The 27,180-nt window shown below is 45.5% G+C and overlaps 1 protein-coding gene across 2 annotated transcripts in view; it reads left to right on the forward strand.

The window, feature by feature from the left end:
* Nucleotides 1-27,180, forward strand: part of LOC126529843 (cell adhesion molecule Dscam1-like) — a 1,068,543-nt gene that overhangs the window by 1,000,752 nt on the left and 40,611 nt on the right. For both annotated transcript variants that reach the window (XM_055070116.2, XM_055070117.2), the window contains one exon: nt 15,306-15,421. In XM_055070116.2, the coding sequence (XP_054926091.1) occupies nt 15,306-15,421 (116 nt within the window). The remainder of the gene's footprint in view (nt 1-15,305; nt 15,422-27,180) is intronic.

Consider the following 27,180-nt stretch of genomic DNA (forward strand, 5'->3'; position numbering starts at 1 on the left):
ATTATTTTATAATTAAAGTAGAAGTGAACTTGCCATGGTACGTTGAGGGGCACCTCACACTACGGCAGAAAGGGATAATGAATGTGAGCTAGCTGGAACAAATTGTTGCGGTCGTTTAGGAACGAGCAGATACAGACAACAACAGACGGATCTGTTAATAGCCTGGCCTGGCCTGCGGCATGATAGGATGTCATCCTTTGATTCGGGCTTCGTTTTTTCAGAGCCAAGTACCAACCCTCTGCCACGCTCACGCTCACCGCAGGAACATGCGCCTAAAAGAGCTGCGCTCGAAGATAAAAGTGTGTCGTGTTCGACCCTCGATCTCTTACCAATAGGTCACAATCATGCTTTTCTTCTCAAAGTGAATAGATAGCTTTTTTGCTCATTTTGTCCGTTTGTGTGGTGCTCGCTGTAGGTCCGATTCACCACCCATACAAAGATGTCAGTGGGAAAATACGTGTGCAATGTCAACTGGAGGAGCGTGCGCTCGTGCGAGAGTTTTGTGGCGTCCGAAACTGCAGCACATGCCATGGTTGGTGGCGGCGCTGTTCCCCGTTCTCCCGCTGCCTGGGCATATGGTTGGACGGCGCGTTTGTAGCCGGATTAAGTCATTTGAAATGCACCAGTTTCTCTTCCCAGATTACCGAAGCTACGCTTACATTGACTCGGACAGTACGTGTCCTCGGAATGTTTCGTTTTCTTTAAGACAGTATCGTTACGGTACGATGCGTTTGCTATAAAGATAAATGGCTGGAAAGGCTAGCAGCGCCAACACCGAACCGCCTCGAAAACAAGCGCGCATCATCCTTTTCCTATTCTCTCTTTAGGATCTCCCTTTGGCGTAGCAATATCTTTCTTAGCGAGTAATATCACCTTTCCCGCATCAGCAATGCGTGTTTATAGTGTGTTTCGCGGACCGATCCCGGAGATTGTGCCGTCTAACAACTGGGAATGAAAGAAATGACCTGAGCATCTCCAAGCGACGGCAAATATTACCTTCGTTCTGCCCAGAGAGAGAGAGAGAAACTCTAAAGAAAAGCTTACACGAGCGTAGGTAGCTCTTCTGCTGTGCAGTAGGTGGTCCCCTCAGTCCAGGAGTCCAGCGGCCTTAGCTGCCCTTCTTGCTTGGTTGACCAGGTTGAGCTGGTCCATCGAGTCTGAGCTGGACAGCGTAATCCCACTGCCGCGTAGTGGGGTCTGTTATGAGTGTGAGCTGTGGGGTGTTTGCGCAAGGCCATAGCATGTGGTAAAGAGTTGCGCATTAATCGCACTGTGGGCATCTATACGAATACAGCGCAGAGTGTATGGCGTGGTAGAGACTCAAGCGAGGATATGTGTTTGGAGTTTTCGCCATATTACGACTTCCTCTCGCGTCAGAGCATTATGAGGCGGCAGTAGTGTTCTTCATGAAAGGCGATAGTGTCGTAGGATGCGCGTGTAGGTTAACGACATGGGCTCGGGGTGGAACTGCTCGGCGTGACCCGCTCGTGGCTCACCGTGTGCATGCGCGCGGCCGTAGGCGTGTGCCTGCTGATTGCCGCACTCATGTCCCGGAGTCCACACTATTGGAATGTGGCGGAAGCTGGTGTGCTCCAATCAGAATGCGATGTGCGGCCCTGGAAATCTTGGCCCTGGAAAAATTCTCCATGCCATCTGAGACTCCCTTAGAACTATGATGCACTCGCATTGAGGTCTCGTCGTGATGGCTAACGCTATCGCTAGTTCTGGCTAATTATCGTTGGTTCTGTCCAACCATATGGCATTCGCATATCTTTTTTTTTTAAATCTTGGCGCATAATAATTTTGACACACTGTATAAAGCTGGACAGAAGTGCGCAGAATGTTCGCACATCTATTAGAATGCTTTATTGTACTGACACAATAAGAAACCTTCCGAATCTTAGTGCATACGGTACAACTCTGGTTATCGCTGTCGCCGTGTCAGGCTTTTTATAGCTTGTGCGAACTCGTCCTGGCGCTCAAAAGGGCAATCTGGTTGCCATTGTACCTAAATTCGATTCCGCAAGCCTACACAGAGAAATTTTCTCAAAGTTGCGAAGGGTAACTGCATTTGTTGCGTGGGTCTTTGGAGAGAGGACAAAGAGGATACTGTACTATCGAATCTCACTACGTGACCGGTGAGAAAATGTGAAAGGTTGCCTGGAAATTGAGTAATTCGACCCAAGAGCATTTGCAGATGAATAAAATAGTATTTCAGTTGCGTATACTGCATGTATTGGGTCTGTCTGTAAAATTCGTCGTATCAATGTTATGATTGTGAAAGTGTAAAAATAGTGCAGCTTGCAGGCGTGAACTGTGCCTTAATTACACTTAGCTACAGCTCTCACCCCTTACAAGTTGTTGTTTTTGAGGTTGACCTACTATACACTATTTAAGGGATACAGGGGACTTGCTTTTCCAATAAAAATGCTTTGACAATAGCCAAAGCAGCCGCAGAGCGCTGCCACAAACAACGGCTTGAGGGCATATGTAGTGCTTAGAAAAGTACCCACCATGTGAATAGCATTGGCAAACTGAGGACACGAGGTAGTCACAGCCGCATGGTGAAATTACATGGGTATCAAGTGCGTCATTTAACTGCAGATTGACTGTTCATCTGCTTCGTAGTTATCCAGACTATAACGTCGGACTCACATGAGCGGTTTAACTCTGCCGTCGCAAAAGTAATCAGTTTACTTCATATCACGAGTACGCAGCAGTCCCGAAAGCCTGCCTTCGCGTATTGACTTGCGTAGACCACGCGCTTCTTGTCCCGAGCTGTACAAAAGAGGCAGATGCCGCAATGTGCCGGTCGCCATTTCGCGTGCGCGCGCCCTCGCTTAGTGTGGTGCACGCGCTGTGCCTCGGCGCTGGAATGCGGCAGAAATGTTGGCTCGCATGGGCTGTGTACGCTTCCGCCAGGGCGGAACTGCTTGTCTGTTCGTCTTGCTTTCTTCTTGCGCACCTCCTGTTACGCCTCGCATTAAGCACTTTATCGTTCTACGGCGAAATAAAAGAGCGCGTCAGGCCCCAAAGCCCCTCTCGTTCCCAGTTGAGCACCTCCGCGCGCACGTGTATTTGATTTCGCTGGAACGGTTTTCAACCAACCGGCCAGAAACGTCATTAAAACTGAAGTGGCATTGCGCGAGCGTGCGCAGGGTTAGCTCTGAAATTGTTCGGCGCACACAGGGCGATAGATTTCATTCAGAGAGAGAAGCCGGGTGCAGTCTGCTGTTTGCTTTTTTTTTCGCCGATGCCCCCCGGGGAGCCCGTGCTTAATTAATTCTACCATCCATTGGAGCGACTCCGCTGGGCACACTCGGAATTAAACAGAACGCAGAGCGGGGCCGCGGCACGAACCGTCTCGGCCCGAGATAACCAGCAGGCGACTGCCGTGGCCCCTCGCTGCAGCGGCGTGCCGGAGGAGGGGGCCAATAAAGCGCGTCTCTGAAGCTCTGACCGGATTTCTGTCCAAGCGCTTTTGGACGTAGAGCACTGCTTGTAGTGCGCGTAGAAACGCATGACGCGTCTTTCGTTTCTGTCGCACCTCAAAGATTTGCGGCGAGCTCTCTAAACACTCAGTGCAATTTAGCGCAGTGTTCAAAAATGGTAGGCTGCCGTTTTGTGCTTTAGAGCTATTGTGCAGTTGTGTACTTTACCTTGGCATCGCGCTCGTTGAACATGTGTGGCTTTTAGGAAAGTTTATTATTATTATTATTATTATTATTATTATTATTATTATTATTACTATTATTATTATTGTTGTTGTTGTTGTTGTTGTTGTTGTTGTTGCTGTTATTGCATTTGAAAACTCCTATACACTTGACAGGAAAGGGAAAGTGAGGAGCAGGCTGGCAACTGCCACCGGAGGGGGCACAACGACTGCCTACTCTTCAGAGTGGAAACAGAAATGGAAGATAGGAAGAAGGGGAGGAGAGAAGAAAGAAAAAGCAAGATGAGAAATGTCGAGGAATACAGCAGAACACACAGTACAGGTCACACGCAGTATATGGCTTGGTAACTGTTTCGCAAGATATGTGCAATAATACGTCATTTCTCTCTATGTACAGAAGGTCGACCGACAAATTTGTTTATGTTTATGAGTGGACGTCGTGGGAACGAAAACTCAATTATGGTGTTGATAAGGGCAGTCAAGAACGACCAGCCCAGCTTGACAAGACCTGGAATTAGGGAAGCACTCATCTACGCTGACTTACATTCCAGGGTACGCTGATCCAGATTAAATGAAGATACCATGAGATACCACGATCCCGATTTCAATGAAGAAAGCTGCAATATTTACCGCGCTAACTAACAAGCCTAGAAATACAGATAAGTTACTGTGAATGGTTAGGGCAAGACAAAACTGGAACCATCACTTACCAGTTTTATGTTTAGGGCAATGCAGCAAAAGAAGGAATGTGCAACCGAGCAATTACGTAAAAAAAAAAGAAATACGTAATACCGTTTACTGGTTGTCATTCAGCAGAAAAAAAAAAGCAAAATTTGGCACAATTGGCCGCACAATTGCGCGTCAACAGCATTCGCTCGCGCGAACCTGCACGTGAGGCTCCTCGCGACGGGTTGCCAATTAAAAATCACGAAGCGAACACCAAAATACATGTGATCTGAAACTACGCATTAGCAGCCGTATACCACGGCGTGTTTGTTTGTGAGGATTAAAACACTTGTTTCATTCAACACTGACCCTATATAAAGAACAGTTGGCACAGTTGCGGTAAAAAAAAAAATCGAACTACGTAAATCCAAGTGCCCACGAAGCCACTGCAAGAAGTGTCTCCCCAGCGTTGACTGCTTGTAAGGAACGGTGTGCGCAGCGAGGTAGCTCCATGGTATGGCGAAATAAATTAGGCGCGGGTTCCTGTTACTTGGTATCGTTGGTCGTGAAAAGTGAGTTTGTGCAGTGCAAAGGGATAAAGGAACACAAACAACATAGACGGGTGCTCCGTTGTCCATTTAATGCTATTGAATGGTACTGCACAAACTCAATTTTCAAAAAACAAGTCGTCCGTTAGCACGTGAACCAATTCTTTCGTTAGTGGTGATCTGCAGAATAACGGCGCGAGAACAGTTGGCGCTTTCGTCATGAAACTGAGCCCGTGAAAGTTGTGCTCCACTTGCTGACACCCAGAACATGACAATGCCAGGCCTCCGAAACCACGTTGCCTCAATCGTAGTCTAGACGGCTTAACTAGCGGGCTGTTAGGCGGGCTTTCACTTATATCGCAGTTGCAGCAGTTCGACTGTATGAAGTTTTTCTTGTAAAATGAGGCATCGAGTTTTTTGCAATATTACGCAAAAAAAAGCGGCACGCACTATTCGGAGGGAAAATGGCTGTTCGTAAATTGCACCAGGAGTGCTGCGCAGGAAGGCTGGAGTGTCTGAAATTAGGGCGGCTCCGCAAGCTCTGGCGATGCCCTTAGATGAATGAGCTAATGGTATCAAGACAAAAAATTCAGCCGTCGGCATGACTCCAATTTCATTGGCTTATCTACGTTCACTATTTGGTTATCATCACTTGGAGGTTACCCATAGGTGGCCGAAAAAGGAGTTACGTGGCCAAACCGTCGATGCATTCGTTCATTCCTTTATCGTTCCACCCAGTGTAAGTTACCTCTTCGAAAGAAAGGTAACAATTGGCGTGAGAATGTGCCACATCTGCACTGTTCGCATTCGACGGTGGATGTGCAGATAATGTCCGAAACAGGAGAAAGGCCCGTGAAAGCGCCCAGGATAGGCGTGGCAAACGACTTCGCCGAGTGTGTGGAGGCATAGCGCTACAGTAAGGTATTGTGGCATTGCGTTGTTAACAGTAAGCGGCGCTCGCGCGTAACATTGCCCAGTCTTCTGTATTTGAACTGAGGAAGTGGTGTGCCCAGACTGCACTTGTGTTCACAGACGTGGGTTTGTCTCGGCATTTTATCGTCTGCTGCTTTCACGTGTTCCGTGCTTTCCTCACTGAGTGCCTTTGAGCACACTCCGGCCAGCGAAACACTCGGCGCATCCTGCATAGCACCACGACGGTTGTTTAGGCCACTGGGTTTCTTGCAATACCACCACGTGGCAATCGCCATCGCACATGCCGCCAAGGCGAGGACTTTGCGGCGACGAGGGCGGCGATATGGACTTGTTGGTCGCTCATCATTGAAAGGTATCCATATAGCGCAACAAAACAAGGAAGTATGACCGATACCGGAAGTAAATTTTCGTTCTTGATAGCTAGCGCTTGTCTTCGTCTTCGTTTCTTCTTGCGTCCCTGTTTTGTTGCGCTACACAGATACCTTTCAATGATTTGCTGTCACGCTTGTGGTAGGCGGACGTGTTTTCCCAGGGCTCCATAACGGTGACGAAAACAAGCTTATTATACATGCTTTGAGCTTGATTCTATTTTTTATTTGCTTATTTTTTAGCCTTGGGAAATAGTAATTTACTAGTTTTCTATTTCTTTTCTTCTTTTTTCGTGTGTGCGGGTGTGTTTCGTGAATACTTGGTTTTGAATGATAGTCACAGCATTCTTTCGTGCCACTTGTTTTGACACGTGCAACCGTCTGGGACGTCAAGTCTTTATAGGCTTTAAAGACTAGTTTGGAAGTGGCAAGACCATTAGCTATTAGTGGTTTTAGTGTGTGTGCATTGGTATTAGGAATATTGCTTTTGTAAGACAGTGAGAGTGTGGCCGCGTATGTGTACTCGTGCCAACACGTGTCGTACCTTAAGTCTGTGTGGCATTTATTACTTTTAAAACATTGGTTATAATTACTTTGCGTCATTTTAAGGATTTAGGTTCTACGCATATCAGCCTTTCCTAGTAGGCACGTGCTTTGAAAGCTTCGGTGCTTGCATTCGAAAAAGCTAAGTGCAACACATGGCAGGAAAGACGGTACATCGCGCAGTGAGCTGTGGGTCCTTCTAGGTAGACGAGGGGAAGGAAGTAAATGGAGAGGAAATCAAGTCATTCGGCAGACACTGTGATGTCCATGCTACACTAAAGAAAGTGGAAGATTTCAAGAATGAGCTTGTGAAGCAGGTTAAATAACTCAAACATGAGATAAATATGGAGCGTGATGCGTGGAAGGCGGAAAAAGAAAGGTCTCAAGCGGCCTAGGAAAAGCTGAACAAGGCCGCCATCATGAACGAGAATAGCCGGGAAGATGGAACGCCGTCTTCCTATGTAATAGGAAAGGGAACGTGAACAAAGCACCTGGACTGCGTGCATAGGAGCCTCCTCCGCAGTCTTCCAAAGCCTAGTCTTTGGGAGCTTCTAGTCTCTGTCTGTCACTTCACGCTACAATTCAAGATAATGTTACCCTATGCCAACTCGCCCCACTTTCTATCCTTTCGCAAGTCAAAAGAAACCTCAAATGATGTGGGTGACACAACTCTGGCAATGACAGGTTAGGTGGGGGGGGGGGCTAGAAGCACAGAGGACGAGCGCTAACTCTCAACTAAATTTTTATTGAAACTGTCAATATAGGTCATTGCGAATACCGCAGCATATGAACATGACAAGGTCTAAAGACATCAGTTAAACATATCAAGAGGTAGGGAAGCCAAACAGGGAACGTCAAGGATTTTTTCGTCAAGCATCAGCTATGGTTGGTTACTGCGGACAAAGAAGGTGTCTTTGTTGATGTTCCTGAGGAATTGTACACACAAAGAGCAATAACTGCTATTGACAAAAATTTTGTTTCAGAAAAGACCAACTTAAAGAGAACTAAGAAAACCGCAATTGAATTCCTTCAGCAATTTGGTCTAGAGCGCCTCGCGTCTGTAGTAAAGCAATCCAAGGGACTGCACCTCGACATATTGTTTAGTGCTAATACACACAAGCCGGAAGTTCCTTTTTGAGCTATTATTTCTGAAGAAGGAACGTGGCAGTACACTGTCTCAACCTCTTTGTATAATGTGCTATCTTCAGTTCGTCTTGAAGGCCCCTTCTTGATAAGACATTCAGAAGAAATTGTAGCCTTCATAACCGAAAATAATCCAGGTAAAAATTAAATTAAATTATGGGGTTTGACGTGCCAAAACCACTTTCTGATTATGAGGCACGCCGTAGTATGGGACTCCGGAAATTTCGACCACCTGGGTTTCTTTAACGTGCATCTAAATCTAAGTACACGGGTGTTTTCGCATTTCGCCCGCATCGAAATGCGGCTGCCGTGGCTGGGATTCGATCCCGCGACCTCGTGCTCAGCAGCCCTACACCATAGCCACTGAGCAACCACGGCGGGTGTATAATCCAGGTAAATGCTCGGCAATCAGTGTTGATGTAAAAGGTCTCTGTTATTCGCTTACGTAAACGGAACTAATGTGTACTGTTAAAGAAGCAGTGACGCTCTACAATGATGAGTTCCGGTTTAGTCAGGACTGTGGGATGCCTTTGGAATCATTTTTCGTGCTTTTGTTGGTTTACCTAGAGAATACCTTTGCAAAATGGTTTAGTTCTATGTATGTACGAAAATCTTGGGTTTGCATTGGTTCGGAAGTTGCTCCAGTTCTGAGTCATATTTATCTAAGTGGCGTCAATAGAAAGCTACAAAACATTCTTAAGGAATCGGTTGTGCATACCTTTCCATACGATGATGTACCTAGTGTTTTGTTCTTGCGATAATGACTCCAAAAAAACTACGGATTTTTTAAAAGTTTTTAGGGAATGTGGAAGAGTTCTTGGTCTCACGCTTGAGCTTATCCACAACATCAGATTACCATTTCTAGATCGGTGCTTAACGTTCCAGGAGGAGCACGTCTGTTGGCACTGTTGGCCTAGGGCAAAGAAATCAGTGCTTGAATTTTCTTCTTGTCATTCCAAGCTTGTTAAACAGGGGATAGCATAGGTGGGCGGGGGAGGCTATATAACTGCGTTATAAGAGGTTCGTAGTAGGTTTACCCTGTACACCAGTTGGTAATGTGTAGGGATCTATGTGAGGGAACTAATTACAGGCTCACCACTGTGCGAGTAAACGGAATCGTTGTAATTGTGTTTTTACGAAAAATGCAGAATTCAGTCCACCATAACGAGATAGCTATGAACGCCGCCGAGATCACATACAGCGGACATGGGAAGAAAATTAGGGCCATTATTCTCGCGAACTAAAACGCGTGTGGAAGGATTACCACCTTTCCGAGAAATTCCTATAGAGGTGCTCGAAATGGTAATATGTGGGCAAGATTTTAATGGTGCCACACATTTGCGTACATGTTTTTGAAGCCTGTGGTTAATTTACAAAATTACTGCAAATTTTTGAAAGGAAGAGCTACGCTAGAATTTGGTTTTGACTCTGGAAGGTCTCATATGCCTGATGTGCGTGTTCTATTTTCTTTTCGCTTTTTTGTTTTTGTTGCTGCTGCTGCTAATTATGTAGATTATGGGATTGAACTTAAAGTCAGCGACCTCTGCTCACTTAAGGCAACCGGCCGAGAATGTTTGCCATGACGTTTTAAGTGATCTTAGTGATCGGTGCTCCTTTATAAACCTGTACGACTGCTTCGCACATCGGACGGCGTAGCACAACGGGCACCTTTTTGAGTTATTGTACACTTTAACATTCTTGCAGTATTGTAAATGTTGTGGTCATGCATTTAGTTGGAGAGATTGTATTGTGTTTCATCACGATTAGTGCCATGCGGGGTTTTCATTACTCAAGGCTCACAAGGAGCCGGCGATCACATATGGTGGTAGCATCGCTATATAGTACGAAAAAAATAAACTGACGGGACAATAAATAACACCCAGCTGCAACGGCTTTTATGCAGTTCCCATATAATTTCAACTGGCGTTCAACTTATATGGAAACTGAATAAAAAAATAAAACCTGCTAATAATGTGGCGCTTCTAACTTTCCTAATGAATAAAATCTACTTATCTCAGCTACATTCTGTAAACTGGCACTGTTTTATAATAAATCCTGAGTAAAGTTATGTAGAAATTTCGGCAGACCTATTAAGGTCTCAACCATCACTGCTGTGGGAGGACATCAAGTAGTGAATAGAAAGAATGAAAAGCCTACAATCTCTCGCTAATTGACAAAGGAAAACAGTGTATAATTATTCTCCCTTAGTTTTCCTATTCTAGATGTACTATGCTAAACCTCCAAGCATGGGCAATGAAAAATAACTTTGTGACACAGCATCGATCGCTTGCGGGAAGAAGAATGTCAAAGTACAGAAAAAAGAGAGTCACAAGCACAGTACGGCCTTTTTTTTTTTTAATATTCACTGCAAAGGCACAGACACGCGCTTGCTTGAAATAGACACAATGGCCACAGCCGTAGTTAGAACATCTCATCAGCATGCTGCTCGGCTAAATCAATGGCTCTTTCCCTCGCCTCTCGGACGAGTTAATTAGTGATGATTTGTACAAGTTTGGAGCCTCGCGGAGCTGCTTTCATTGCAGCACGAGAGCCGAGGCATTCAACGCGCTGCCGTCGTCAAGATTATATTCCTTCGGGTGCGAGCTAGTTTAGTGCCACGGAACGTAAGCTTCGCATGCCGTCTCTGCTCAGCCCTGGTGATGATGTCGCAAGAACCATGCGCATTCGCACTTAGCGCGGCCTCCATTGCATTCAACGGTGGCTCAGATACATCGAAGAGATGGAAGACGAGAAAATGTTCAGCGTGCACCTGCGGAGAAGTGGCATTTGGCTGGCACTGGGAACCGTCCCTTTACTCCGCGCCCCGCGTAGAGTGGCACGCGCAGCAGCGAATTAATCGCAGCGGACAACGTTGGTTCCGCGGTTGGCGCTGCGCCGAGTCGAGGCGCCGCACGCAAGTTCCACGACGCGTGCGCCCCTTTCATTAGCGCCATTAGGTCCGCTCGATTGGAGCCCCGCGCGGGATTGACTTCGGAGGCTGGGGCAACGCATAATGCGTTCGGGAGCATCGCGTGCCCGGCCTGTGCGAGTGCATTACGGCTCCCTATGGTGACCACGCTTGCCGCGCAAATGGACAGCTAATCAGCGAGAGCCGAGGCGAAGGTGAGGACGCGCTCCCGCGGAGCCCTTTCCGTGGCTCACGAATGTGATCGACAGCGCCGGCGCGTTGCTTCTCCCGTTACATCGCCAAGTGCTCGCGCGTCCCATTGTGCGCTGCCTGTCCCGAAGGGTTGAAATCCGGGCCAGTTGGTACATAGATGAAGGAAAAACCAGTCACAAAACACAAAGGACAAAAAAGGAGGTTCACACCACAACGACTGGTAGCGTATCCTGACGTAGCCTGAGTCGTGGTGTGAACCTCTCTTCTTGTCCTTTGTGCTTTGTGAGTGGTTCTGCCTTTCCCCGTTATGCTTGGTATATAATCCATAAAGAAATGAACGAGAACACCGGCGTTGCCGATTGGAACACGTGATATCGAATATACCAAGTCGTCCTCCTAGGCCTCTCTTCGTCCCGCTTTATTCCTTACGTAATTCGTTCCACTCGTTTCGCGCGATATATTTTTGTCGCGTCGCTTTTCTATCAAATATTTGAGTGCAGCGAACCGCGATTGCGCTCTTTCGTAAACGCAGGCTTTTGAAGTGGTGGTCTGCGGACCCCGATAGGGCTCGAGGGTGTACGACAGTGTTCGACGACGATAACATGTTGGTGTGAGAACCTTAAGGGCCCCGTGTCGCAGAAAATCTCGTGATAATTAATTCGGAACCACGCATATACCCAACCACGCAGGCCCTCCCCGTAGCGCAATGACGTTACTGAACTCACTGAATTTTTCAAAGTAAAATGCGTCAGAAAAAACCAAAAGTACGATTTATACACAACCTACAGACATGATGGCGTCGAATTATATTTTCCATATGCGAGAAAACATAATTCTGTTACGCGAAAACTCAAAAACACACCCATTTCCCAGCGTTTCTACCATTGATAGAGCGGCGCGCCCGGTTCCTTGCAACACCATCCAGATGACGTTCGCATCCGCGGCCCGCGCAAGAGGCCGCGTTTCTACCAGAAAGCTCGGCCCTTCGTGCGTAAGGTTCGCTGTGAGCGTTTCCCACTAAACATTACGGTTACACAAGCTCCAGTTGCTAGAAAGCGTGAGAAGCAGTCAGGGATCTTTAAATGCTATCGCGTCCCATTCTTAAAGCCTAAGCCTAAGCGTCCTTCAATTTTTTTGCTCGTAACGTCGTTTCTCACGGTGCCAGTACTCAAACATGGCGATCACGATGACGTTAGTGCGCCATATTGACACTTGTACATCTTTCTGCATAATTGACTACGGTGAAATGCGACAGACGGGACAACGGAAGGCGAGACAGAGGGTACAAGCGCTGCTAAAGACTTTAAGCGTTTATTAGAAAATATTGCTGCAGCAGGACAATGCGCGCAGGCGCATCTGGAAATCACAAGGGAATCACTAAACCATTTTTCATATCAGCTGTTTTCAAGTCATGTCCTCACAGGGTAATGGAAAAGTTCGGTCCCCAAACATTAAGGTTGCAGCCGCCGGGTTTCCCACATGCGCTGCTTAATCAGCTGCGCAAAAAACCCGCAGAAGAGGCCCTTGTTTGAGGTTGTGCCATGTGTGCATAAGGTTTCCGACAACCTAATGAAAATCGAAAGGAAGCATGGGGTGGATCTTTGGATTTTCTGCGGCTTGCAAAATTGGCACTACTGTGCAAACGCGCCACGCGAAGTCAAGTAAGGAATTACTGTACGAAGAAACACGTGTATCAGTAAGTGCTGTACGCTACCTGTGTCGCGTAGAGAATTCCTTTAAGCTGTGCTACGGTTTACTTTGGACAAACCTGGCCAGTGCCTGAGCGACAGGCGGCTCCAGCACTTTAGGCGTTCGAAATAATGAGTAGGCTCGAATCTTGCTTTACAGTGGAAAAGTTCCGGTTGCTACCTGCGGTTGAAGCATGCAGGAGTTAATGGTTGTTGCAAAACGAATGTACTACAAAAGCATTTGAAAGCGGTGTTAATCGAAAATGCTAGATCCTATATGTGCGTTAGTGTGGTTTCAGGATCACTGTTAAGTAGCGAAGGGGATTCATGGGTAGCCACACTTAAGCCGCTTCATTCACATCTATTTTGTCTTTTTAGGCCTCTTGTGCCAGTTGTACGCACTTGACAGCGTATACATGCTTCCCGGTTACCCCGTTTCATGAAGAGATTATGCACGCGTTGTACGTAATGTTTTCTTTATCGCCTTGCTTTTTGTTTCTTTTTTGTCTGTTCTTTTTATTGCTGCCATCAGTGTGTTTTGGGCGCATGCGCGCATTGTCCTGCTGCAGCGAAAATTTCCAAAGAAGGTGTACAGTTAGTACCGCTTCTGCCATCTGTGTCGCCTTCCTTTGTCCCATCTATCGCGCTTCGCCATAGTCAAATATGCACCACCAATTGACGCCAAATTCTGCTCTCCTCAAGTGCATCTTTCTGCTTTTGTTGGGAACCGTATTCTACCGGATTATCAATAATCTATTTCTGACTCAGGGCAAGACGCGCTTGTCATGCTCTCGTGCTGTCACGATTCTTGTTTACGCAGCTTCTCGACATGCGAGTATCCTAAGACAGCGGTCACAATAATTTCAGTACAAAGCATATATAGGTGCACCCGCTACGAGCTGGACTCTACATCAGCATCGAGCGAAACACCTCGTAATGTTGGGAGGACCATACCTTTCGTCAAATAAAATGGTAAACAGGGTTTCTTATGACCCGGACTTGTGCTTTCGACATTGGTCGACTACATGAAACTGGAAATTTGTTGCCGTAGATCTCGCCTCTTGGATGTGAGTTCACCTGACATACTTGCCATTCCTTGCGATGAACAAGCATGGGTGGTCAGAAGCTCACAGATAAGAGGAGTAAAACACTGTGATACAACGTCTGTGTGCTTTGTCGCGCAGTTCTTCTGGCTCCTGGTAGAATGACTTGTGCGCCTGTGTCTGCCCCGTTTGCTTGATGAATTCAATAATACATAAATGGTCGAAGCTAGGTTTGTTGCGTCCGTCCATCTTGACCGTTTGGTCTCAAACAAAGCCACCTCCTCTGCACTCACCGTATGAGGGAAAGAAGAAATTTCCGTCCAGACTACCATAGTTAATATACCTCACGTCCCAGCTCTCAAGTGCGCATTTGGAAGCTGTATGCGTTTAGCACTGTGCTATTGGACTTTATTCGCGTTTGGTAACTTGCACAGAAATGTGTGCGCTACGGTGGCTGTGAAATGGGTTTTCTCTGTGTGCCAGAGAAATCGCAATATTATGATAGTTAATTCCAAATTCCAGTATATTTTTTTACGATTTGCTTAGGGCTTATGTTGTATTTGCTAAATTGAAGCCGAAACATGTTGCCTTCATATTTGTCTAGCAGCAATCCTGAGACTACAATCTCGAAGAATCCACGTTGGCGTTATGGTCCACATTGTCCCTACTACCATCTTTCTAGCCGTTCGGGATCACTTTAACCAGAACGCCAATGTATATTTTGGGGCTGAATATCTCGGAAGCGCACGAAATCATGATTCATCGGTGTGGCGCGTTATCAGCAGATTCCGAAGTTTGCGTGTTCGTATCTCGTCGGGGTCACCAATTTTAGAGCACATGATAGAGAGACAACGAGGTGTTATTCCAGTACAAGAGCTCAAATTCAACTGACCGTTTATTTCTTCAGTTCCCAGCCAATTAAGCCCCCGCGCCGCTCGTGCCATCGCCTGACGTCGTCTTCTTTCCTAAAGCGATCGCATCGATTTCTCTGGCGCTACAGAGTTTGGAATTATAGCATATGCTCTGAAAAGGACAGCTATCAAGCTAATTTCTGAACGTTTTTATCAACTAAGTTGATATTGCGATTTGTTTGGTAGTGTATACGTCTGCCTTTTTGAATAATCCATCTGAACAGGACGAATTACACCTATTGTATATGCAATTTTTAAATCAATCTGGCTTATAAAAGAACAGACCCGATAGTAAACTGTCGAATTTTCTTGCCTTTGGCATTTGGCAGACAATTCATTCTGTAACACACCGTTTCATTGAACAACACATGTTTCAGCACATTCAACAGGTGTTCATTCACGTGTTCGGTCACAAACCTTATGAAGCATGCCTTAGTTGTTGTGTAGGGACATGTAATATTGACGCAGAAAGGAAGGTGAGTGAAGCAAGTAAAGCGCAGCGTAATTGTGAATGCAAACTTTCTTAGAAGACGGTTATAGCTTGAAAGAACAACGTGGTTTCGTCGTTCTAACGTAGCAGAGATTATTCGTACTTTCGGCCTAATTGCTTGCGTATAGAAGTCACCACTTAATACTGCATTGCCTTTTCTCCTTCTGCCATGATGCAGGTTGTCCAGTGATGAAAGCGACGAGAGTGAGGGGACGGCCTCGACGTTTGGCCACGCGGACGTGGTGCGCGGCAGTTCATCGAACGAATTCTCGGAGACTGATCGTTCCTCTCAAGGTCAGTGCATTCTTTTTTTCATTTCACTGCAAGTTGAACACTTGTAAACTCTGCATATCTTACTATTCCTCCAATCATATTTTGGGGGTCTCTACCTTGTAAGTAGTATCAGAAGAATAGCCACTTCACTAACAATTTACAGTCTCTCTGTAAATACAAGTTCGAACATCCTAAATTTATTTGAAGCCACTTAACAAAAACATTTAAAATCGCAAGTTTTAAGGACACCGAGCAGCTTTTTAAAGCTTTCACTGTCTTCATTTTTTTGTCAAGGCCTGTGAGATGGATGAAAAAAACTTTTAATCCTAACGCAAGTTTTATCGACTCACCTCTACAACGAAAATTCTACAACGAACCACAACAATCCACAGCACTGGATCGCTCAAGCGCAGACAATATTCGCGAGCTAGTGTAGCAAAACCTGCCCAGCAAGTAAATTTATATAAAGTGCCAGCCACCGACTTCTGTGTTTTCGAACGCGCCGCGGAGAGGCACGGACAAATCTCGGGGTTCAGCTAGCACTTGCTATTCTACACATATATTTGCGCTCACCCATCTGACCAGTTAAGAATGCACAAACGATATCGCAGAATTTTCGGATACTAACGAGCCTTGGACAGACTGTGACATCAAACCCATACCTCATCACGAGGTCACACATCACCAAAGAAGCACACCAACGCCGTCGGGTGCCACCTTTCCTCGCAGTGTACATCTTAACAAAAGCGAAAAATAAAGGCGAGAGAAGAGCGAACTCATTGAAAAGATGATCTCCAAAGAGCCGCCGCAACAAGGAATCTATTATGTGGACGCGAATGATAGGGACCATCATGGAACGATATTATCTTGGACTGCCACCACAATCTTGCAGTTGCTTGCGCAAAGAGTATATTTGCTCACCAGAGTAGAGCGGACCCAAAACTGAAAGAATTTGTTCACGCGGTGCGTTATCACAACCCACAACAGAGCTACAGCAATCCATTACCTTCTTCATCATCATCATCATCATCAGCCTGGTTATGCCCACTGCAGGGCAAAGGCCTCTCCCATACTTCTCCAACTACCCTGGTCATGTACTAATTGTGCCCATGTTGTCCCTGCAAACTTCTTAATCTCATCCGCCCACCTAACTTTCTGCCGCCCTCTGCTACGCTTTCCTTCCCTTGGAATCCATTCCGTAACCATTAATGACCATCGGTTATCTTCCCTCCTCATCACGTGTCCTGCCCATGCCCATTTCTTTTTCTTGATTTCAACTAAGATATCATCAACTCGCGTTTGTTCCCTCACCCAATCTGTTCTTTTCTTATCCCTTAACGTTACACCTATCATTTTTCTTTCCATAGCTCGTTGCGTCGTCTTCAATTTAAGTAGAACCCTTTTCGTAAGCCTCTAGGTTTCTGCCCCGTACGTGAGTACTGGTAAGACACACCTGTTATAAACTTTTCTCTTGAGGGATAATGGCAACCTGCTGTTCATGATCTGAGAATGCCTGCCAAATGCACCCCAGCCCATTCTTATTCTTCTGATTATTTCAGTCTCATGTTCCGGATCCGCAGTCACTACCTGTCCTAAGTAGATGTATTCCCTTACCACTTCCAGTACCTCACTACCTATTGCAAACTGCTGTTCCCTTCCGAGACTGTTAAACAGTACTTTAGTTTTCTGCAGATTAATTTTTAGACCCACCCTTCGGCCTTGCCTCTCCAGGTCAGTGAGCATGCATTGCAGTTGGTCCCCTGAGTTACTAAGCAAGGCAATATCGTCAGCGAATCGCAAGTTACTAAGGTATTCTCCATTAACTCTTATCCCCAATTCTTCCCAATCCAGGTCTCTGAATACCTCCAGTAAACACGCTGTGAATAGCATCGGAGAGATCGTATCTCCCTGCCTGACGCCTTTCTTTATTGGGATTTTGTTGCTTTCTTTATGGAGGACTACGGTGGCTGTGGAGCCGCTATAGATATCTCAGTATTTTTACTTACGGCTCGTCTACACCCTGATTCCGGAATGCCTCCATGACTGCTGAGGTTTCGACTGAATCAAACGCATTACCTTGCCACCGCTCAACAACATTTCACTACTTTCAGGAGATGTGCCGACATATCAGGCCCAATGAATCACAGAAGGACACGGCGAACACCTAAAACGGTTACTGCACTAAGAACTTCGAAAGCACATGGATCCTATGACATGCTCGAATATCTCGCCACGAGTACGCTGACGTACTCACCCGGGCAGAATTCCCCGAGGCCCCAGATATTCTTTGTGCGCACGTTCGTGTACGTCATCATGAAACATCCTTAGGAAGCTAAGACTGAAAAGTGAAGGCAATCATATGAAGCCAACAAACAATGAAAACAAAGAAAGCATAAAGTAAATTACTTGCTGACAGGATTGTCATTGTTTGCCTATTTAAGACACTTCTAATCCATCCATCCATTCATCCATCCATCCATCCATCCATCCATCCATCCATCCATCCATCCATCCATCCATCCATCCATCCATCCATCCATCCATCCATCCATCCATCCATCCATCCATCCATCCATCCATCCATCCATCCATACGTCCGTCCGTCCTCTTACGCTGACCTAGTGATCGAAGTTTTCTACTACTTATACTACCATGGTCAACTATGAATATACCAGTGGCGGTGATGCTGTCATAAGTTACATCGTCGCCATTTTAGCGTCTTCATCCGACTTATTTCATGCCGTCGTTGTCCTTCCATTGACGACGGGGCGTCATCGTCATGTTGTCGCACGATCAACATCATTGAAGAAACGTCATTCAATTGCCATCATGCCAGCGTCGTCATGCTGCCTTATGCCTTCTATCGACGTCATTCCTTCATTGTATTCCATCGTAATCATGCTGTCGCCATTCAGTGATGGTTACGCACTGTTGTCATTGTTGTAATTTCGTCGCTGTTACAACGACGCTATTATGCATTCGTTGCGATATCGTCATCATTATTCCGTCGTAGTCATTTCATCGTCGTCATTCCAGCTTCGGCTTGCCATTCTCTTTTTACCGTCATCGGGACGCCATCGTCGTCATCAGATTCTTTTCATGTCATCGTCCTCCGATATTCTTATGCCGTCGACGTCATGCTGTCGCCGTTATATCATTGTGTTAATCTCAGAACTGTCACCTTATTGTCATGATGTTATCGTTGTCATATCACCTTCGTCACTCCATCGACGTCATTCCTTCTTCGTCATTACATCGTCGTCACTGCGTCGTTGTCACATAGTCGTCTCAGGCCGTCAGGGTCGTGAATAACCCGGGCGAGCGGGATTGGTCGGAGACTTGGTATGTCGCGTATAACCGGAGCGATGGAAATGTCTCAATGACCATACCGAATTCCAAATATCTTAAGCAATATGGCGTGTCTATAACAGCAACAAAGGCAAAAGTCATCATGAACTGATCGCGGAGATTTATTTTCTAATTGAAATGTGGGAAGAATAAATTGAAGGGAAATAAAAGTGGATGAAAAACACAGTCTCGAAACAACTCAAAAAGCAAAAACAAGCGGCAGCAGCACATCTTCTAAACACAATTATAGTAGATGGTCCCGCAGCTTGTCGACGTATAACTACGACGCCATTTACAGCCCAGGAAACCGAAAGCAAAGAGTGCTTGAGCAGATTACCATTGCAAGGAGATAACGAGTCATGCCCTTCTCGCAACGTCTTGATATTACAGACGGTCAATACCTCAGCTGTGGGCGCATTGGCGATCTGGCATAGACTGTTCTCTCAGCTATGTGCAAAAGTTGCTGGAGTTGTTCGAATTCCCACAAATGCATTCCAGGTCAACAGACTTGCGGTCACCAAAAGACATTACAGTGTGCAATGATAGCTCACTTAACATAAAGCAGTAACTAAAGAGTTTGCTAGTATGCTTATTACGGGGATCTAGAGCAGTTATCCTGGAAGCTGCACGAATAGGCTTTCTTCACATCCTTCAGTACTACCACAGTGACAACGCAGTGTTGAACGGCTACGTGAGAACCTAGCTTCGGTGTCCTCTTTTTGAAAATAATTTAGAAGAAGCTGCTAAGAACTGCAAACTATGCCACGAGTACAGATGAACGCCAGCAAGACTGCCAGTTCCATAGTTGCCAAAAACAGTAAAGCAATGAGAAACAATTCCCATTGATTTAACAGGTCCTTACTGCTAGTTATTGTTAGGCATCGTCATAGTAATAAAAAAAGTGAAATAGACGTCATTCAGCAAAAAAATATCAAATCATTATCAACAATATCATCATCGTCAGCAGCAGTCTATGCTTATTTCCACTGCACGACGAAGGCGATCTCCAATTGCCCCTGTCTTGGGCTAGCTAATTCCAACTTGTGCCTGCAAATTTCCTAATTTCATCAGCCCACCTAATTTTCTGCCATCCTCCACTGCGCTCTCCTTCCCTTGGTACCCGTTCTGTAGCCCTAATCGTCCACCGGTTATCTACTCTACCCATTACATGGCGTGTCAAGATCCATGTTCGTTTTTCTTGTCTCCTACAATATTGGCTATTCACGTTTGCTCTGTAATCCACACCACTCTCCTGTCTCTTAGCGTTACACCTAACATTTTTAGTTTCATCGCTCTATGCGTGTTCCTTGACTTGTTCTCGAGCTTCCTTGTTAATCTCCCAATTTCTGGCGCATATCTTAGTCCTGGTATAATGCATAGATTGTACACTTTTCTTCTTGACGACAGTGGCAAGCTCCCTGTCAGGATTTGGCAATGCCTGCGTACGCACTCCAACCCATGTTTGTTCTTTAAATTTCATTCCGAAGGTGAGGGTCGCCTATGAGCAATCGACCTAGATCAACTTACCCCTTTACAGACTCTAGAGGCTGACTAGCGCTCATGGATTCGTGTCTCCTTGCCAGGCTAATTGTCTTCTGCATAGTTATATTTAGCCACACTCTTCTAATTTTTTGGTTAATGTCCGCAATAATATTTTGCAACTCATCTCGCCTGTGGCAGTATTTAATATCCTATGTGGCAACTTACCTTAGTTCTACATTCGGGCTTCCAAACAAAGCTACTCATGTAGCTGTGTGAATAAACAGAAACCTTCTTCGAGAACAACTCAGTGGGCACCTAATGAGTGCTTTGTACGATACGGCTGAAATCGACAAAATAGAGCGCATTGTTTTTTTAAGCAGACATTCGCTAGGGATAAAGTTTATGTAAAAGGGTTTGATGCCGAACATTTAGGTGCAGTTGACTATACATTGCATTTACCAGCACCACACAAGATCACAAAACCCTACAGAAACAACACCTCACAGACTTGTATGTGTCGTGTTCTCTGTGTGGTGCCTGTTTTCGTGTCGTTAAAATAATTCATAAAGAAAAGGTAGTCCCGTCTCCTTATCGTTCGTGCGCCTGCGGAAAATAAGCATTTATTAAAGCATACCGGCACGTAGATAACATGGGTGATGCTCATGTTTCGGCGTGAATACTTAGTTTTCCTTCATCTTAGGCGCTTGCACATTAAGAAAATAGACACAAACGCAGAAGACGGAAGAAGTGCAACCACTATGAAAATGGCAAGAAAAACCTGCATTAAGGTGACGTAATTGTTATCGCCATGCAAGACCTTGTGCACCTAGTGCATCTTGCAGAATTTTGCTATCATTTCTGGAGTGCCGACAACTCCGAAAATTGAGTGATACTGCAAGCCAAGTGTCCTTGCGGTGCTAGAAGAAGCAGGTTGCTTGTATTATTTTCAATAGTGTGGCACTTGGAACTTTGAAACCTGAGGTATCAAAAGGCTACCACACACCGCTAGTAAGTTCACACTTCATTCCTCATTCACACGAAGCCTATAAGAACGTAATACCTGTAGATAAATGAGTTACGATGGGCGAGGGTATATTGTAATATTTGCAAACGATTACTTTTCCTAAAATTTAATCAAAAGCTTTAACGATAATATTAGCGAAGTCGCCGCAAAAATTATCCAAAATTTAGCGACATTTTCGTCTCACTTTAACGACACGCTTGAAAAATTAGGGCAACACTGGTAGCGTATACGTCTGAAACTTGGCAGGCGACTGTGCACGGAAAGGGAACGATCGCCAGGGAAGTTGGCTTTCTTTAGTAGGTAATCATCTCCGAAAAATAGGTTGTCCGCATTCACAGAAACCACATCAACAAAACCAGCCAGCTAGCCGTGACCATTACGGTAGCGGTAGCGAAACATTCACTTGGTGACAGCTTCCGCGTTTGCTACCGGACGATTAGACCAACACAAAGCAGCCAGCACCACCGCTAGTACACGTCGCGGTCCTCTGGATCGCCATTGTGACACTTGGTGACCACTTCTAAGTGGGGAGCTAAATAAGTGTTATGCTCGTGAGTACTTTCTGTGAGTTTCCGTATCGCCAGGTGCCTGGGCTCCACGATACAATGAGCGCCGTGCTCTGTGCCCACTGTTGTTTTAACCTCGGACCGAACACCCCTAAACAAACAACCGGCATCTAACGAAAAAAAAAACGCATGTTTACATGGTCCTATAAACAGTCATTTGTGCGCCCAAGAATATTTCTTTTTATATACTGTTACTCTAAATATCAAGAAAGCAGGCATTGTTTTGAATTATTGAATGAAGTTTTGAATGAATTATTTCCATGTGTACTCCTCTGAAGAGAATATCAGTATAGGGACAACCACATTTTTGCGGACTGGTGCAGCGGTGGCGTAGAGGTAAAACACCTGCCTCGCGTGCAAGAGGTCCGTGGTTCGAATCCCGGTGCCGCGCAATTTTCCACCGAGTGTATTTGCCGATGTACCGATTTAAAAAAAAAATCCGCGTGTTGATAAAATTGCATAAACAGGCCTGGAGTGTGGCCTGCTCCCGGTGACCAGAACTGGTAACGTACTCCCTCACCAGAGCAGGATTGGCCACCCTGGTGCAGTACTTCGCCACAACCTCCTATATGAACACAACAATCAAACCCGGCCCTCAGTCTCCAGCAGCTGCGAAGCAACTGACCACGGCGGCTGTCAGATCTGCGACGCTGCCGGACAGGCCGCCATTGGAATATGAACCTGGCAACGTTTAACGCTAGAACGTTATCTAGTGAGGTGAGTCTAGCAGTGCCACTGGAGGAATTAGAGGGCAGTAAATGGTATATAATAGCCCTCAGTGAAGTTAGGAGGCCAAAAGAAGCATATACAGTGCTAAAAAGCGGGCACGTCCTGTGCTACCGGGGCTTAGCCGAGAGACGAGAACTAGGAGTCGGATTCCTGATTAATAAGAACATAGCTGGTAACATACAGGAACTCTATAGCATTAACGAGAGAGTGGCAGGTCTTGTTGTGAAACTTAATAATAGGTACAAAATGAAGGTTGTACAGGTCTACGCCCCTACATCCAGTCATGATAACCAGGAAGTCGAAAGCTTCTATGAAGACGTGGAATCGGCGGTGGGTAAAATCAAAACAAAATACAGTATACTGATGGGCGACTTCAATGCCAAGGTAGGCAAGAAGCAGGCTGGAGACAAAACAGTGGGGGAATATGGCACTAGGAATAACAGGGGAGAATTATTAGCAGAGTTTGCGGAACAGAATAATATGCGGATAATGAATACCTTCTTCCGCAAGCGAGATAGCCGAAAGTGGACGTGGAGGAGCCCGAACGGCGAGACTAGAAATGAAATAGACCTTCTACTCTGCGCTAACGCTGGCATCATAGAAGATGTGGACGCGCTCAGCAAGGTGTACTGCAGTGACCATAGGATGGTAAGAACTCGAAGTAGCCTAGACCTGAGGAGGGAACGGAAGCAACTGCTACATAAGAAGTCGATCAATGATTTAGCGGTAAGAGGGAAAATAGAGGAATTCCAGATCAAGCTACAGAACAGGTATTCGGCTTTAACTCAGGAAGAGGACCTTAGTGTTGAAGCAATGAACGGCAATCTTGTGGGCATCATTAAGTAGTGTGCAATAGAAGTCGGTGGTAACTCCGTTAGACAGGATACCAGTAAGCTATCGCAAAAGACGAAAGATCTTATCAAGAAACGCCAATGTATGAAAGCCTCTAACCCTACAGCTAGAATAGAACTGGCAGAACTTTCGAAGTTAATCAACAAGCGTAAGACAGCTGACATAAGGAAGTATAATATGGATAGAATTGAACATGCTCTCAGGAACGGAGGAAGCCTAAAAGCAGCGAAGAAGATACTAGGAATTGGCAAGAATCAGATGTTGGCGTTAAGAGACAAAGCCGGAAACATCATTACTGATATGGATGAGATAGTTCAAGTGGCTGAGGAGTTCTATAGAGATTTATACAGTACCAGTGGCACCCACGACGATAATGGAAGCGAGAGCAGTCTAGAGGAATTCGAAATCCCACAGGTAACACCGGACGAAGTAAAGAAAGCCTTGGGAGCTATGCAAAGGGGGAAGGCAGCTGGGGAGGATCAGGTAACAGCAGATTTGTTGACGGATGGTGGGCAGATTGTTCTAGAGAAACTGGCCACCCTGTATACGCAATGCCTCATGACTTCGAGCGTACCGGAATCTTGGAAAAACGCTAACATAATCCTAATCCATAAGAAAGGGGACGCCAAAGACTTGAAAAATTATAGACCGATCAGTTTACTGTCCGTCGCCTACAAAGGATTTACTAAAGTAATTGCAAATAGAATCAGGAACACCTTAGACTCCCGTCAACCAAAGGACCAGAGAGGATTCCGTAAAGGCTACTCAACAATAGACCATATTCACACTATCAATCAGGTGATAGAAAAATGTGCGGAATATAACCAACCTTTATATATAGCTTTCATTGATTACGAGAAAGCGTTTGATTCAGTCGAAACCTCAGCAGTCATGGAGGCATTGCGTAATCAAGGTGTAGACGAGCCGTATGTAAAAATACTAAAAGATATCTATAGCGGCTCCACAGCCACCGTAGTCCTCCATAAAGAAAGCAACAAAATCCCAATAAAGAAAGGCGTCAGGCAGGGAGATACGATCTCTCCGATGCTATTCACAGCGTGTTTACAGGAGGTATTCAGAGACCTGGATTGGCGAGAATTGGGGATAAGAGTTAATGGAGAATACCTTAGTAACTTGCGATTCGATGATGATATTGCCTTGCTTAGTAACTCAGGGGACCAACTGCAATGCATGCTCACTGACCTGGAGAGGCAAGGCCGAAGGGTGGGTCTAAAAATTAATCTGCAGAAAACTAAAGTACTGTTTAACAGTCTCGGAACGGAACAGCAGTTTACAATATGTAGTGAGGCACTGGAAGTGGTAAGGGAATACATCTACTTAGGACAGGTAGTGACGACGGATTCGGAACATGAGACTGAAATAATCAGAAGAATAAGAATGCGCTGGGGTGCGTTTGGCAGGCATTCTCAGATCATGAACAGCAGGTTGCCATTATCCCTCAAGAGAAAAGTTTATAACAGCTGTGTCTTACCAGTACTCACGTACAGGGCAGAAACCTGGTGGCTTACGAAAAGGATGCTACTTAAATTGAGGACGACGCAACGAGCTATGGAAAGAAGAATGATTGGTATAACGTTAAGGGATAAGAAAAGAGCAGATTGGGTGCGGGAACAAACGCGAGTTTCTGATATCTTAGTTGAAATCAAGTAAAAGAAATGGGCATGGGCAGGACACGTAATGAGGAGGGAAGATAACCGATGGTCATTAAGAGTTACGGAATGGATTCCAAGGGAAGGAAAGCGTAGCAGAGGGCGGCAGAAAGTTAGGTAGGCGGATGAGATTAAGAAGTTTGCAGGGACAACATGGCCACAATTAGTACATGACCGGGGTAGTTGGAGAAGTATGGGAGAGGCCTTTGCCCTGCAGTGGGCATAACCAGGCTGATGATGATGATGATGACATTTTTGAAAGCTTTCTGCCTAATTTCGAAGTGATGGCGCAGGTTTCGCTAATGTTGTAAGAAAGCTAGAGTGAGACAGGGTTGTATAACGCTTATAAATCTTGATAAACTTCTCCATAGCGAACCCTGCGATGCTTCGCCAACTAATGAATCACATCCAGCCGGTTCGTACGAGCTATTCACGAGGCACATAGCGACAAAAATCTTGCTGCTATCGACTGTTAAATATATATATATATCTCGCTGTCGTGCCACGGCCTCGTTCTACAGCCTCTCTTCGCTGCCGAGACGCATCTGCCCTAGTATGGTTCCTTTGTCGGAGTTAAAAATGAAGCAGGCCTTTTCACGTTATTACATTCAGTAACACATCTCTCAATGACCACCCTTCGACCCACAGCAATATGTTGGGTGGGTCTTGATTGCCGTCGGAGCCTTGCGGGATCGTAGCTGCCTTTATGCATTGGCGCAGGGCGCTTGGAAGATCCACGAAAAAAAGGCGATATGAACGGAACAATGACTCTTTCGCGTCTTGCCGGCGATGAAAGTTGTGCACAATACCAACGGCTTCCTGGCAAACAGCGGCCTTTGTTACGGGCCTCTCGTCGTTGATCGGTGGCCCGCTTAGGAGTAAGAAGAAAAGCCTACCCTGAAAAGAATATTTGGGTTTGAATGGGAAGCCTAGAACTCGTATGAACCAAAACATTGCTGCTCCTTCTGGGGGACTTAACTCTAACTTCAGCAAACATTGGGTGTCGCTAGTTCTTGTTTTGCATAAAAATCCAATGGTTAACAAAAAAGGAAATAAAGAGAAAAAATTGTGTTTTGCGGACCATTTTACCAAAAATGGACTTAACGCTTCATTCAGAGATCTGAAATGTGTCTTTCTGAAAAAATTTGTTCCATATTCATTTATACAGATAACATCCCTCAGTTATTGAAGGAATACTGTCTGGTTCAAAATTTGAAACGCGTCGAACCTAGTACGCCTGCGGGCGCGTAGCGGGCTTTCCCCGTAGACAAGCCATTATATAGTGAAACAGTTATATTCATAGAGAGAATATTGTCCCTCCAATACGTAGCAACAGCCTATTGTTCAAGATCAGAACTTGATCTTTTTTTCTTACAGGTTTAAAGAAACCACACACAGAGGAAACACGCATAAAAATTGAATAAGTCTCCTGGTATGATAGCACCCCCAAAAAGTTTTTATGAAACGCACGAAGTTTTTGTATATTTAATGACAATAAACAAAACTATTTGTCTTTTTATGGAGTCATATACAATATATTGAACGTGGAAGAAGGAATTACGCTTGTTTTATTGGTCTGTAACATGTATTGGAGTACTTCGATAAAGATTTACTCGCCGTCCCGGCCCTGTGAAAGTGTACATCCACCGAAACTGATCAAAACCACCACTACAACAACTGAGGGGGGTATGCGATGCCCTATTGCTATAGAGTTATGGTGGTAATGGTAATTTAGAGTGATGGAAGCAATGATAATTTGCGCAACTCGTTGCCGCTGGTCGTATTGCCGTGTCTTTTCCCTTTGCCGCTATTCACGCTGCTCCTCGAGAGTCGTAACTATGCGTTGCCTGGTTCTTTTATATCTGAAAGGCGACTGACGTCACTGAGGACATATTGAGCCTCTTGAGTTTTCTTGTTCTCGTTACGCACAGGCTGCCTGAGCCAGCCAGAGTGCATGCGTTTTAACACAATAGCGTTAAGGAGCCCGTGTTGAAGCAAATCCGGTGTCGTCGTCAGACGTCGTTTTGGCAAAAAGATTTTGAACCACGGCTCAGGCCCTCCATGTGACGTAAGGAATTTGCTGAATTAATTGAATTTCTCAATAATGTG

Source organism: Dermacentor andersoni, chromosome 5, assembly GCF_023375885.2.
Source record: "Dermacentor andersoni chromosome 5, qqDerAnde1_hic_scaffold, whole genome shotgun sequence".
NCBI lineage: Eukaryota > Metazoa > Arthropoda > Arachnida > Ixodida > Ixodidae > Dermacentor > Dermacentor andersoni.